Source organism: Artemia sp. Qi Xiang Cuo, chromosome 8 (assembly GCF_049724085.1).
Source record: "Artemia sp. Qi Xiang Cuo chromosome 8, ASM4972408v1, whole genome shotgun sequence".
In the NCBI taxonomy this organism is placed as follows: domain Eukaryota; kingdom Metazoa; phylum Arthropoda; class Branchiopoda; order Anostraca; family Artemiidae; genus Artemia; species Artemia sp. Qi Xiang Cuo.
The window spans coordinates 5,935,165-5,947,900 of NC_142801.1; the positions used below are offsets into that span (position 1 = coordinate 5,935,165).

Sequence of the window (12,736 nt, forward strand, 5' to 3'; positions counted from 1 at the left end):
GAGGTAAGTTTGTTTCTTAGCTAGCTGAATAATCCCTTTATAGAAATGTTATCCTCCAGAATTTGTATTATGAATATTAGCTTTGCCCAATGAATTTTAAAATGTTCCTCTGGACTTTTATCTGTATTTTTTGTTTTGTTTACTCATATTCCTGCACCGAATATAGTTCAGAGCAGCTCTCAACTGAAATGTTTTCATTCTCTTCTCTTTTTTCACTGTCTTTGATTTACCCTTTTGGTTTTCTTGTGTCATCTAAATTGAAAAGTCTAGATGCGTCGATGTGAAATACCTTGTTGGTTTTCTTGTGTCATGAAGATTGATAGTTTAAATAATGAAAGAGGGTTTAAAGTCAACTTGAGGTAAGTATAACTCAGCTTATGGCCCCGGTATATTTCATTTTTCTGTTTTTGGTTTCACTCGTCCTTCTGCTAAATATATGTTGAGGCCTATAATGTTATCAAACAGTTCGTGGTAACGAACTGTAAGTAAGAAGCAGCCCGGCTCAATAGTGACCAAAACTTTAAAAAACTAAATTTTTATACCAATAGATTCATCAAAGAATTGGATTTTTATGATGATTTCAAATATATAAGTTTCATTAAGTTTAGTCTTACCCATCAAAAGTTGCGCGCCTAAGAAAATTTGCCTTATTTTTGAAAAATGAGGAAAACAGCCCCTAATAGTCAATTAACTTTAATGAAAATCACACCATCAGATTCAGCGTATTAGAGAACCCTACCATAGAAGTTTCAAGCTCCTATCTGCAGAAACATGAAATTTTGTATTTATTGCCAGAAGAATGATCACGGATGCGTGTCTGTTTGTTTTTTGTTTTTTTTTCCAGGGGTGATTGTATCAATCCAGTAGTGCTAAAATATCGTGATAGGGCCCATCTGAGCGGAAACTAAAAGTTCTAGTGCCCTTTTTAAGTGACCAAAAAAATTGGAGGGCAACTTGGCCCCCTCCCACAATCATTTTTTTCCAAAAGTCACCCAATCAAAATTTTAAGATAGCAATTTTGTTCAGCATTGTCGAAAATCTAATAAATATGTCTTTAAGGATGAATTAATCCCCCACAGCTCCCGGGGGATGGGCTGCAAATTATGAACTTTGCCCATTGTTTACATATACTATTGGTAAATGTCTGTGTATACAGACGTTTCAGGAGGGATTTTTTCTGAAGGGGGGGGGGGGTCGAGGGAGGATATTTCCATGGAGGATTCTTTCGTGGGGGAAGGGACATTTTTATGAAGGGGGTTCCGGATTTGCCAGCATTATTTAAAAAACGATCAGGAATTAAATAAAAAAACAAGTTTTTTCAACTGAAACTAAGGAGCAACATTAAAACTTAAAGCAAACAGAAATTATTAGGCTACGTATATGAAGGGGTTTGCCCCCTAGTCAATACATCACCCTTTACGCTAAAGTTTTTCTTAGTACTTTCAAAAGAGCTATCTATTTCAATTAACCGGCCTTTGTGATTCAGGGGTTTATGATTCAAACTAAATTCAAACTTTAGCGTAGAGAGCGTAGAGAGCGAGTATATTAGGGAGTAAAACTCCCTAATATACTTTAAAAAACACACAAATATAGAAGTTCTTTACGTAAGTTAATTCGTAAGTTACGTCACAACAAAATTTCGAGAAAGCCATCTATCCAAAACAATGAAATTGATGTGCAAATTTCATTCTAATTATTTATGTACGGTGAGCGAAAATCAAAGCAGCATTAATCCAAAAAGGTTCTGAAATTAAATAAAAAAAAAATTTAACTGAAAGTGAGGAGTGACAATAAAACTTAAAACGAACAGAAATTATTCCGTATTTGAAAGGGGCTGTCCTCTCCTCAACGCCTCCCTCTTTACGCTAAAGTTTTACTCTGTCACACAAATTTATTTGTTAAAATAATAAAAAAAAAACTTTAGCGTAAAGAGCGAGGTATCCGGCATCTACCTTCATATATGTAATAATTTCTGTTCGTTTTAAGTTTTAATGTTACTCCTTACTTTCGGTTGAACAATTTTGTTTTTATGTAATTATCCTGAAAGGAAGGATTTTTTTTATGCATAAGGGCTATAAGCTTAGCTATATGGCTCTTCAAAATACAAAACCTATTATTGCAATTTTCGTCAGAATTACATACCATTTTAGGATGTTTTTTTCTCCTTTTTTATAAGATTATACGAATTTTATTATGCTTTTAACCGTATATTATCCTGCGTTTGGTAAATTGTAAATTGAAGAATTTTCTTTTCGTAATCACCTGAAAAAGTGTATCCTTTGGCTATGCTAATTGTTATCAAATTTTGCTTATGAGATTCTGAGTTTCTTTTACAAGACTTAACTTTTAGTAGCCATTCACTACCATAAGCGCTTTATAATAAGAAAATTGTTAATAAAATTGATATTGCAATAGAAATGGTTGTTGTTATTAAGAATAGCACATGTCAAAGACCTCGATTACTGGCTCGTTCCCAGTAGTGCTACAGGTTTTTGTGCTCTGAAGTACAAATCTGAGCACTCTACTACCTTCTTGCTCAGTGGCTTTTCAGGAGTCGTAGTTGATTTTACAAATTATTTTTTCTTCCTTGTGTGTTTGCTATAACTTGCTCATTGGGTATTTTCTTCCTGAGAAATTATATTTTTTCCTGGTGTGTTTTGTATAACATAGTGATCAGATATCTCATTATTGATAGAGATCAGTCACTCTCCAGCTATGAGTTCTGATTTCTTCTAAGCTGTGTTTCAGGTTTCCAGAATGGTTAACGTTTATATTAACGGATTATTCAGACAGATAAGAAACAAACTTACCTCTTTAGTCAGAAATGCATCCTGAATCCAAATCTAACATTTTATACCTCGGAAATGAACATTACCCCCACTCCTATAAATACCAATCAGGGTATCTATTTGTGCATTAGGGGGTGAGGGATAGGAGTAAAGTTCAAACTTAGCTATATTGTCAGAACTGCATCGTGAATTCAAAGTCAACATTCATTTGCTTCAGAAATGAACTTTACCCCAACCCCTTATAATATACAAATATAACCTCTATTCTGAATTGGAATATACCCTGAATTGGTATATATAGGGTTAGAGGTAAAGCTCATTTTCGGTGCAAATGAATGTTAAAGTTGGATTCAGGATGCAATTTTGACTATAGAGGTAAGTTTGTTTCTTAGCTAGCTGAATAATCCGTTGACAGAATACAGTTCAGAACAGCTCTCAACTGAAATGTTTTCATTCTCCTCTCTGTTTTCACTGTGTGTGATTTACCTTGTTGGTTTTCTTGTGTCATCTAGATTGACAAGTCTAGATGTGTCCATCATCTAGATGTGATTTATCTTGTTGGTTTTCTTGTGTCATGAAGATTTATAAGTTAAATAATGAAAGAGGGTCTAAAGTCAACTTGAAGTAAGTATAAATCAGCTTATGGCCACAGTATATTTCATTCTTCTGTATTTTGGTTTCACTCGTCCCTTCTACTAAATATATATTTAGGAATATAATGTTATCAAACGGGTCGTGGTAACGAACTGTAAGTAAGGGGCGACCCGGCTCAATAGTAACCAGAACTCTAAAAACTGTAATTTTGATACCAATAGATACATCAATAGCATCGAATTTTTTGCTGATTTCAAACATATAAGTTTCATTAAGTTTAGTCTTACCCATCAAAAGTTACGCACCTGAGAAAATTTGTCTTATTTTCAAAAAAAAGGGAAACAGCCCCTAATAGTCATAGAACTTTCATGAAAATCACACCATCAGATTCAGCGTATCAGAGAACCTTAATGTAGAAGTTTTAAGCTCCTATCTGCAAAAACACTGAATTTTGTATTTTTTTTTTTTTGCCAGAAGAAAGATCTCGGATGCGTGGTTATATTGTTTTTTTTTTTTTTTTTTCTTTTCCCAGGGGTGATCATATCAATCCAGTAGTCCGAGAATATCGTGAGAGGGCCCATCTAAACGGAGACTAAAAGCTCTAGTGCCCATTCTAAGTGACCAAAAAAATTGGAGGGCAACTTGGCCCCACGCTCATTTTTTTCCCGAAGCCACCTAATTAAAATTTTAAGATAACCATTTTGTTCAGCATTGTCGAAAATCTAATAAATATGTCTTTAAGGACGAATTAATCCCCCACAGTTTCCTGGGAAAGGGCTTCAAGTTATGAACTTTGCCCAATGTTTACATATAGTATTGGTAAATGTCTGTGTATATATACGTTTCAGGAGGTATTTTTTCTGGTGGGGGGAGGGGGTTCGAGAGAGGATCTTTCCATGGAGGATGCATTTGTTGGGGAAGGGACATTCTTATGAAGGGGGCGCCGGATTTCCCAGTATTATCTAAAAAACGATCAGAAATGAAATAAAAAAAAACAAGTTTTCTCAACTGAAAGTAAGGAGCAACATTAAAACTTAAAACAAACAGAAATTATTAGACTACGTATATGAAGGGTTTTGCCCCCCAGTCAATACCTTGCTCTTTATGCTAAGGCTTGACTCTGTTACACAATTTTTTTTTTTAAACAATAAAAAACTTTAGCGTAAAGAGCGAGGTATTGACTAGGGGGCAAATCCCTTCATATACGTAATAATTTCTGTTTGTCTTAAGTTTTAATGTTGCTCCTTACTTTCAGTTAAAAAAGCTTGTTTTTTATTTAATTTCTGAATATTTTTGAATTAATACAGCTTTGATTTTGGCTCACTGTACATTAATAATTTGAATGAAATTTGCACATTAACTTTATTGCTTTGGCGAAATGGCTTTCTCGAAATTTTTTTATTACGTAACTTACGTAACGAACTTCTATATTTAGTCTGTTTTTATTACGTATATTAGGGAGTTTACCCGTAGTCAATACCTTGCTCTTTACACTAAAGTTTTGTTCGAATCACAAACCCCTGAATCACAAAGGCTGGTTAATTAGAACAGATAACTCTTTTGAAAGTACTAAAAAACACCTTTAGCATAAAGGGCGAGGTATTGACTAGAGGGCAAACCCCTTCATATACGTAATAGTTTCTGTTTGGTTTAAGTTTTAATGTTGCTCCTTACTTTCAGTTGAAAAATTTTTTTTTTTTTTTATTTAATAGTGAGTAAGAACTGCCACAAACAGGAGTTGAGCTGACACTTCTAGGCATTCTAAAGATGAAGACGTCGTTTGCGCTTCACTGAAAAATTTCTTTTTAACGGTTTCTCTTTTACAATTTTAATAAATCCAAATCGCTGAGACTTTTAGGAATGAAGATGAATATATTTAAACTGTCAATCTATATTTTGTTAGTTTGTTTGAGTAATCTTGGTTGTTGTGGTGATTTTTTCCTTTTTTGTTGATTTATGACAAATTGAAATACAGCTAGAAATAATATTTGGGTCCAGTAAACGACAAATGACCTTCTGTTCTTAAGAATACATATGTTGTGTCAGACCTTTTCCTGTTGTGGTAGTTTCTGTTCGTTTTAAGTTTGGTTAGATTATTTATTGTGATTTCTGATCGTTTTGGGTTTTATTTATTTATTGATAATGATATATTTTTGTTTGACGCTTAAATTAACATTTGGCTTTATTTCTGCTCGTACTAGGTTGACGTTATTGGTGTACTTTCCTTATGTAATAATTAATATTTTTTAGAAATCTCATGTCAAAACAACGGCATTATGACTGGGGCTTACGTTCCCTTAAAGGTGTTTTATTGAAAGCTGGATCATTGCTGCGGACACTATCCGACTCAGACAGGGAATCAGAGGCCGTAAAAGAGGTCGTAAAAGAGGCCGAAAGGGAGTCAGAGGTCGTAAAAGAGGCCATCAAAACAAGCACTATGTCAAAATTAACGATAAAAGACACCCAGAATTTTGAAACTTTGATGAATGACTTCTTTCCAAGAGCTAATCTTCAATTTTCAATGAACTCTATCAACTTTGATAAAGTTCTGAAGAATCTTAATTACAAGGAGATGGACTCCCAGGTAAGTTTATATTCATAATATAAGCTGAGACTTTTATTTTAAAGCCTAGCTCAAAGGACAGGGAAGTTCAGCATTAAATTAGTTGTCTGAGCAGTTTCTAGCAAATGTCAAAGAACGAGTTTACGCAAGTGAATATCATCGTTTTTGCTTCATACGGAAAATTTGGCAGTTGAAAGTGATCTTGAAAGGACTGTTAGATCATTTTTTACTCACAATTAATTAAAAAAACTTGTTCCACAAAATAAGTTTTTCAAAGAAAAGTAAAGATCTCCATTAAACAAAAAATGAGCAAAAACAAAATCAAATAATCTACCGAGCTCGAAACTACCACAAATCAGCATCGATAAATAAATAAAACCCAAAACAAACAGAAATTATAATAAATAACCGAGTCAAACTCAAAACAAGCAGAAATTAACAGAAGTTGGGTGCAAAACCCTTGTGCCTTCCCAAGGCCAGAATGAAATTTGCACTTTACTGAAAAAATATAAATGTTTTTATTTTTATAAATTTCATAAATCAAATAATTTTAAAATTTTGATTACTAAATATCAATATATGTATATTAAACTGACAATGCACATTCATTTGCATTTTTTCAGTAAAGTGCAAATTTTCGTTAGGAAGGCATTGGGGTTTTCACCCAACTTATGTTAATTTCTGCTCGTTTTGAGTTTAACTCGGTTATTTATTGTAATTTCTTTTCGTTTTGGGTTTCACTTATTTATCAATGCTGATGTATGGTAATTTCGAGCTTTGTAGATTATTTGATTTTATTTTTGCTCATTATTTGTTTAATGGAGTTCTTCACTTTTCTTTGAAAAACTTCTTTTGTGGAAATTTTTTTTAATTAATTTCTGTTCGTTTTAGATTGACATAGTCTTTTCAGGGAATAGAAAATACCACTTTAAATCTTTTCGTTTTTTAAGACTTTATAGTTTGGCCTACTATTTGTATGCTGGAGAAAAATTTTCAGCAATTCTTAACAACATACACCCTTTGAAATATCTGGACTCTGTGAGCCTGTTTTGAAGTTTCTTCGACAAAGCCTTCTATAAAACCTTACATGACCCCAGGTCATAACTTAAAACCCTTGCCCCGAGGGTTGTGGGGGAGTGTCCTCCTCAAAAACATATTTTCTATCTGGAAATCAACTACGCTGAACAAAATGGCTACCTCCAAATTTTAATTAAATGGGTTTGGGGGAATGATGGGCGTAGAGAGGGGGGGCTGGTTGCCTTCTAATCACTTTTGACTATTAAAAAGGGTACTATCATTTGAATTTCCAGTCGAATGAGCCTGTTTTGAAGTTTCTACGACAAAACCTTCTATTAAAACCTTAAATGCCCCCAGGGTATAACTTAAAACCGTTGCCCTGAGGGTTGTGGGGGAGTGTCCTCCTCAAAAACATGTTTTCTATGTGGAAATCAACTACGCTGAACAAAATCTCTATCTCAAAATTTTAATTGGATGTGTTTGGGGGAATGATGGGTGTTGAGGGGGGGGGGGGGGACTTGTTGCGCTCCATCACTTTCGACTATGAAAAAAGCTACTAGTCCTTTGAATTTCCAATCGAATGAGCCTGTTTTGAAGTTTCTAAGACAACGCCTTCTGTAAAAACATTATATGCCACCAGTGCATAACTTGAAACCCTTGCCCTGAGGGTTTTGGGGGAGTTTACTCCTCAAAAACATATTTTCTATCGGGAAATCAACTGCACTGAACAAAATAGCTATCTCAGAATTTTGATTGGATGTATTTGGGGGAATGATGGGCGTGGGAGGCTAGTTACCCTCAAATCACTTTCGACTATTTAAAAAGGTACTAGCCCTCTGAATTTTCAATCGAATGAGCCTGTTTTTAAGTTTTTACGACAATACCTTCTATAAGAACCTTATATAACCCCAGGCCATAACTTAAAACCCTTGCCCTGAGGGTTTTGGGGGAGTGTCCCTCAAAACCCTCAATATTTTCTATCTGGAAATCAACTACGCTGAACAAAATGGCTATCTCAAAATTTTGATTGGATGTGTTTGGGGGAATGATGGGCGTGGGGGGGGCTAGTTGTCCTCCAATTACTTTCGACTATTGAAAAAGGGCATTAGCCACTCGAATTTCCAAACGAATGAGCCCTTTTGAAGTTTCTACGACAGTGCTTTCAATAAAAACTTTATATGCCCCCAGGGCATAACTTACAACCCTTGCACTGACGGCTCTGAGGGGGCTATCATCCTAAAAGATGAAATTTCCAGAACTTTCAAATACATTGAACAAAATGGAAATCTCAAAATTTTAATTCGATATGTTTGGGGAAACAGTGGGCGTGAGAGGGGTGTTAGTTCCTATCCAATCGCTTTCAACTATTAAAAAAGACACTAGCCCTTACAATTTCCAACTGAATGAGCCCTTTTGAAGTTTCTGCGACAGCACTTTCAATAAAAACTTTATATGCCCCAAGGGCATAACTTACCACCCCCATCCCTGAGGGCTGTGGAGGGAGCGGTCGTCATCCTTAAAGACCTAATTTCCAAAAACTGGCTATCTAAAAGTTTTGATTGGATGTAATTGGGGAAAAGTTGGGAGTGAGAGGGGGGTTAGTTGCCCTCAAATCCCTTTCGACTATTAAAAAGGGTGCTAATGCTTTAAATTTCAAATCGAATGAGTCCTTTTTCAAGTTTCTACGACAGAGATTCAATAAAAACCTTATATGGCCCCAAGGCAAAACTTTTAATCCTTGCCCTGTGGGTTGTGGGGGAGTGTCATCCTAAAAAATATATTTTCTATCTGGAAATCAACTACCCTGAACAAAATGGCTATCTCAAAATTTTTATTGGATGTGTTTGGGGGAATGATGGGCGTGGGGGGGGGGGGTAGGGGGGCTAGTTGCCCTCCAATCACTTTCGACTATTAAAAAGGGCACCAGCCTTTTGAATTTCCAGTCGAATGAGCTTTTATTGAAGCTTCTACGACAACGCCTTCTTTAAAAACCTTATATACCCCCAGGGCATAACTTAAAACCTTTGCCCTGAGGGATGTGGGGGAGTGTCCTCCTGAAAAACATATTTTCTATCTGGAAATCAACTACACTGAACAAAATGGGTATCTAAAAGTTTTTACTGGATGTGTTTGGGGGAATGAAGGGTGTGGGGGGCTATTTGCCCTCCAATCACTTTTGACTATTAAAAAGGGTACTAACCCTTTGCATTTCCAATTGAATGAGCCTGTTATGAAGTTTCTATGACAACGCCTTCTATAAAAACCTTATATGCCCTCAGGGCATAACTTAAAGCCCTTGCCCTAATGGTTTTGGTGGAGTGTCCTCCTAAAAAACATATTTTCCATCTGTAAATCAAGTGCTTTGAACAAAATGTCTATTTAAAATTTTGGTTTGGTTGTGTTTGGGGAAATGATGGGCGTGAGATGGGGGGATAGTTGCACTTCAATCACTTTCGACTATTAAAAAGGGTACTAGCCCTTTAAATTTCCAATCAAATGAGCGTGTTCTGAAGTTTCTATGACAACGCCTTCTATAAAAAACTTTATATGCCCCCAGGCCATAACTTAAAACCCTTGCCCTGAGGGTTGTGGGGGAGTGTCCTTCTCAAAAACATGTTTTCTATCTTGAATACAACGACGCTGAACAAAATGGCTATCTCAAAATTTTGATTGGATGTGTTTGGGGGAATGATGTGTGTGGGGGGGGGGGCTAGTTGCCCTCCAATCACTGCCGACTATTAAAAAGGGCACTAGCCACTCAAATTTTCAAGCGAATGAGCCCTTTTGAAGTTTTTACGACAACGCTTTCAATAAAAACTTTATATGCCCTCAGGGCATAACTTATAACCCTTACACTGAACGCTCTGAGGGGGTTATCATCCTAAAAAACCAAATTTCCAGAACTTTCAACTACGTTGAACAAAATGGATATCTAAAAATTTTAATTCGATGTGCTTGGGAAAATGGTGGGCGTGAGACTATCTATTGACTTTCAACTATTAAAAAAGGCACTAGCCCTTTCAATTTCAAATTGAATGAGCCCTTTTGAAGTTTCTACGACAACGCTTTCAATAAAAACTTTATATGCCCAAAGGGCATAACTTACAACTCTTGCCCTGAGGGCTGTGGTGGGAGGGGTTGTCATCCTTAAAGACCTAATTTCCAAAAAAAGGCTTTCTAAACATTTTGATTTGATGTGTCTGGGGAAAAGGTTGGTGTGAGAGGGGGGTTAGTTGCCCTCAAATCACTTTCGACTATTAAAAAGGGTACTAGTCCTTTGAATTTCAAATCGAATGAGCCCTTTTTCAAGTTAATACGACAAAGATTTCAATAAAAATCTTATATGCCCCCAGGGCCTAACTTATAATCCTTGCCCTGAGGGTTGTGGGGGAGTGTCCTCCTCAAAAATATGTTTTCTATCTGGAAATTAACTATCCTGAACATAGGCAGCGCTAGCGCGCTGCCTATGATACTTCAGGTTGCAAAACCATTGAGATACTTTGTTTCAAGTAACGTGCAATATGCCTATATTTCTACTGAACAATCTGGGAAAGGGGCTGGATAGGTCAAAAGTCTACTCTGGGCCTCGATTCATATTTATTGCAAATACTGTTAGTTGTAAAATATAAACATAAATATAATTAAGCCATAGGTAAAACTTATAGAAAATAAAATAAATTTGAAAAGCCTAAATAATTTGGCTTCACACGTGTAAAGCATAGTCAAAGGTAAAAAAAAGCAATCCGATAGAGAGGTCTTTTCAAAGAAAAGTAAAAGAGAACAACAAAGAGAGAAATTTCAACAAAGAATAAACAAACGGGACTGCGGCCAGCAGAAAGATAAAAACTAAAACGACGTGGATATTTCGCCTGTATGAAAAAGACGCCTTGTTTTCATATGAAGTATCTTTGTTGTTTTCGTTTTTATCTTTTCTTTCTACTGGCTGTGGTCCCGTTTGGTTTTTCTTCGCTGAGATTACTCTCTTTGTTGTTCTTTGTCATGACTGGTCGGATCGGCTTAAGATCTTTCAAGAAAAGAAAAGAGCCAAATTAATCTTAAAACCAGCAGAAGTAAATGCCTTTAATTATTCATTCTCAAAACTGCCTGAAATCATAGGCAGCGCAATAGCGCTGCCTAAGTAAGAAGTGATGTTTGCTATTAAAGAATAAATTAAACCCAAAACGAACAGAAATCAAAATAAGCAATTGTAGCAAATGCAAATATAACTGGTATAAAGATGAATAAATAAAGCTGAAAACGTGTCAATTAAAAGTAAATTTTTAAGTAAACATAAAATGAACAAAAATTCTTGCAAAAAGTAATTTTGCTTTTGCCTTGTTTCCCTTCGCCTTATCCTAAAAGTTTAAAGCCTATTACGTCATTTGCGTTTCATCGAAAACTATATGCATCTTGAAAAGTATGTTTTTGTTTTTTCAAAAAAATCGACGAAAAATGAAAATAAAATACTATAATAAACAAGATGACTTGAAATAACTAATTAAAAAATATACTGAATATTTAATGCATATGATATTAATTTATGGAAACTCAGCAATTATAGCTTTTATTTCACTGTAATTTTCATTCTCGTTTTTCAATGTCGTAATTAAAAAAGAAAATAATAATAATTTACTGCGTTTTTAGTTGAGCTCAAATGGTACAATACGCCTTGTACTTTTACGGTTAAGAGAAAGGGAAGGGGGTAGTGACCAAACGGCCAAACTTGAATACTCAACGTAATTTTTGTTCGTGTTAACATTTATGTTCATCTACATTAGTTCTTGTTATTTCTATGTTTGCTATGATCGTTCATTTTATTTTTTGTTCGTTTTGGGGTTCATTTACTTTTTAATAGTATTTTATTGTTGTTTTGAATTTGAATTACGATAGGTATTTGTTTCTGCTGGTCTTAAGCTCAACACTCCCTCAAAGTGTCAACTAAATGTCATTAGTCGTTCTTGAGGTAATGCAGTTACACCTTTCTGACAGTTAGGATGTACATATTATCTTAAGATTGACTTCAAAACCCGCCCTTCAACATTCTCTGAAATTTTAAACTTGATACCCTTAATTGTTCCTAGGATAATAGACTCACCATTTTAACAAGCTGGGTGTACGTAGTATCTTTCGAATACGTTCAACATCCCCTGAAAGCTGCAACTAAATATTGTTTGCTGATCAATCTTCAGATATTACAAATGCTCACTTTTGACATCCAGAATGCACATAGTTGTATTTTGACTAAGTTTAGCATCTTCCTCAAAATCTTAATGCTTCAATTTAGTACCCTTACCTTTTCTTCAGATATAGCATGCAATCAATTTTGACAACCAGAAAGTACAGGTTTTTTTTTATTTAGTTCGACATTCAATCCCATTTTCTGATATATTCAACTTATAAATCTTAGCCGTTTCTGAGAAATTGCACCTACGCCAATTAATAACTGGGATGCACCTAAGGTCTATAAGTTCCAGATCCACCTCATCAATATCTGAATGTTACGGCTCCTGGAAAATTAATGATATGGCTTATCGAAAAAATGGATGTAAACATTGTCTTTGGATTTTGTTTAACATCCCCCTTAGCATTACCTAGTACTGCCAATTTTTTTGTACTCGACCTCATTATCGAGCAGTTTGAAAGGTATAACTTGCCCATAATTCTGATATTTCTGGACTTTGTTTCCGCCTTCGATTCCTTCACTTGCCAAAAACTTTATAAAATTCTAGGAAATGATGGAATGCCCCTGAAATTTGTCAAACTGCTTAGAGCA

At 35.2% G+C, this 12,736-nt stretch overlaps 1 protein-coding gene across 1 annotated transcript in view; it reads left to right on the top strand.

Annotated features, from left to right (window-relative positions):
- Nucleotides 1-270: 270 nt before the first annotated feature.
- LOC148949096 (cytoplasmic dynein 2 heavy chain 1-like) overlaps nt 271-12,736 on the top strand; it is a 177,335-nt gene continuing 164,869 nt past the window's right edge. Inside the window, exons 1-2 of the mRNA XM_089092623.1 lie at nt 271-359; nt 5,634-5,967. Of these exons, the coding sequence (XP_088948749.1) occupies nt 271-359; nt 5,634-5,967 (423 nt within the window). The remainder of the gene's footprint in view (nt 360-5,633; nt 5,968-12,736) is intronic.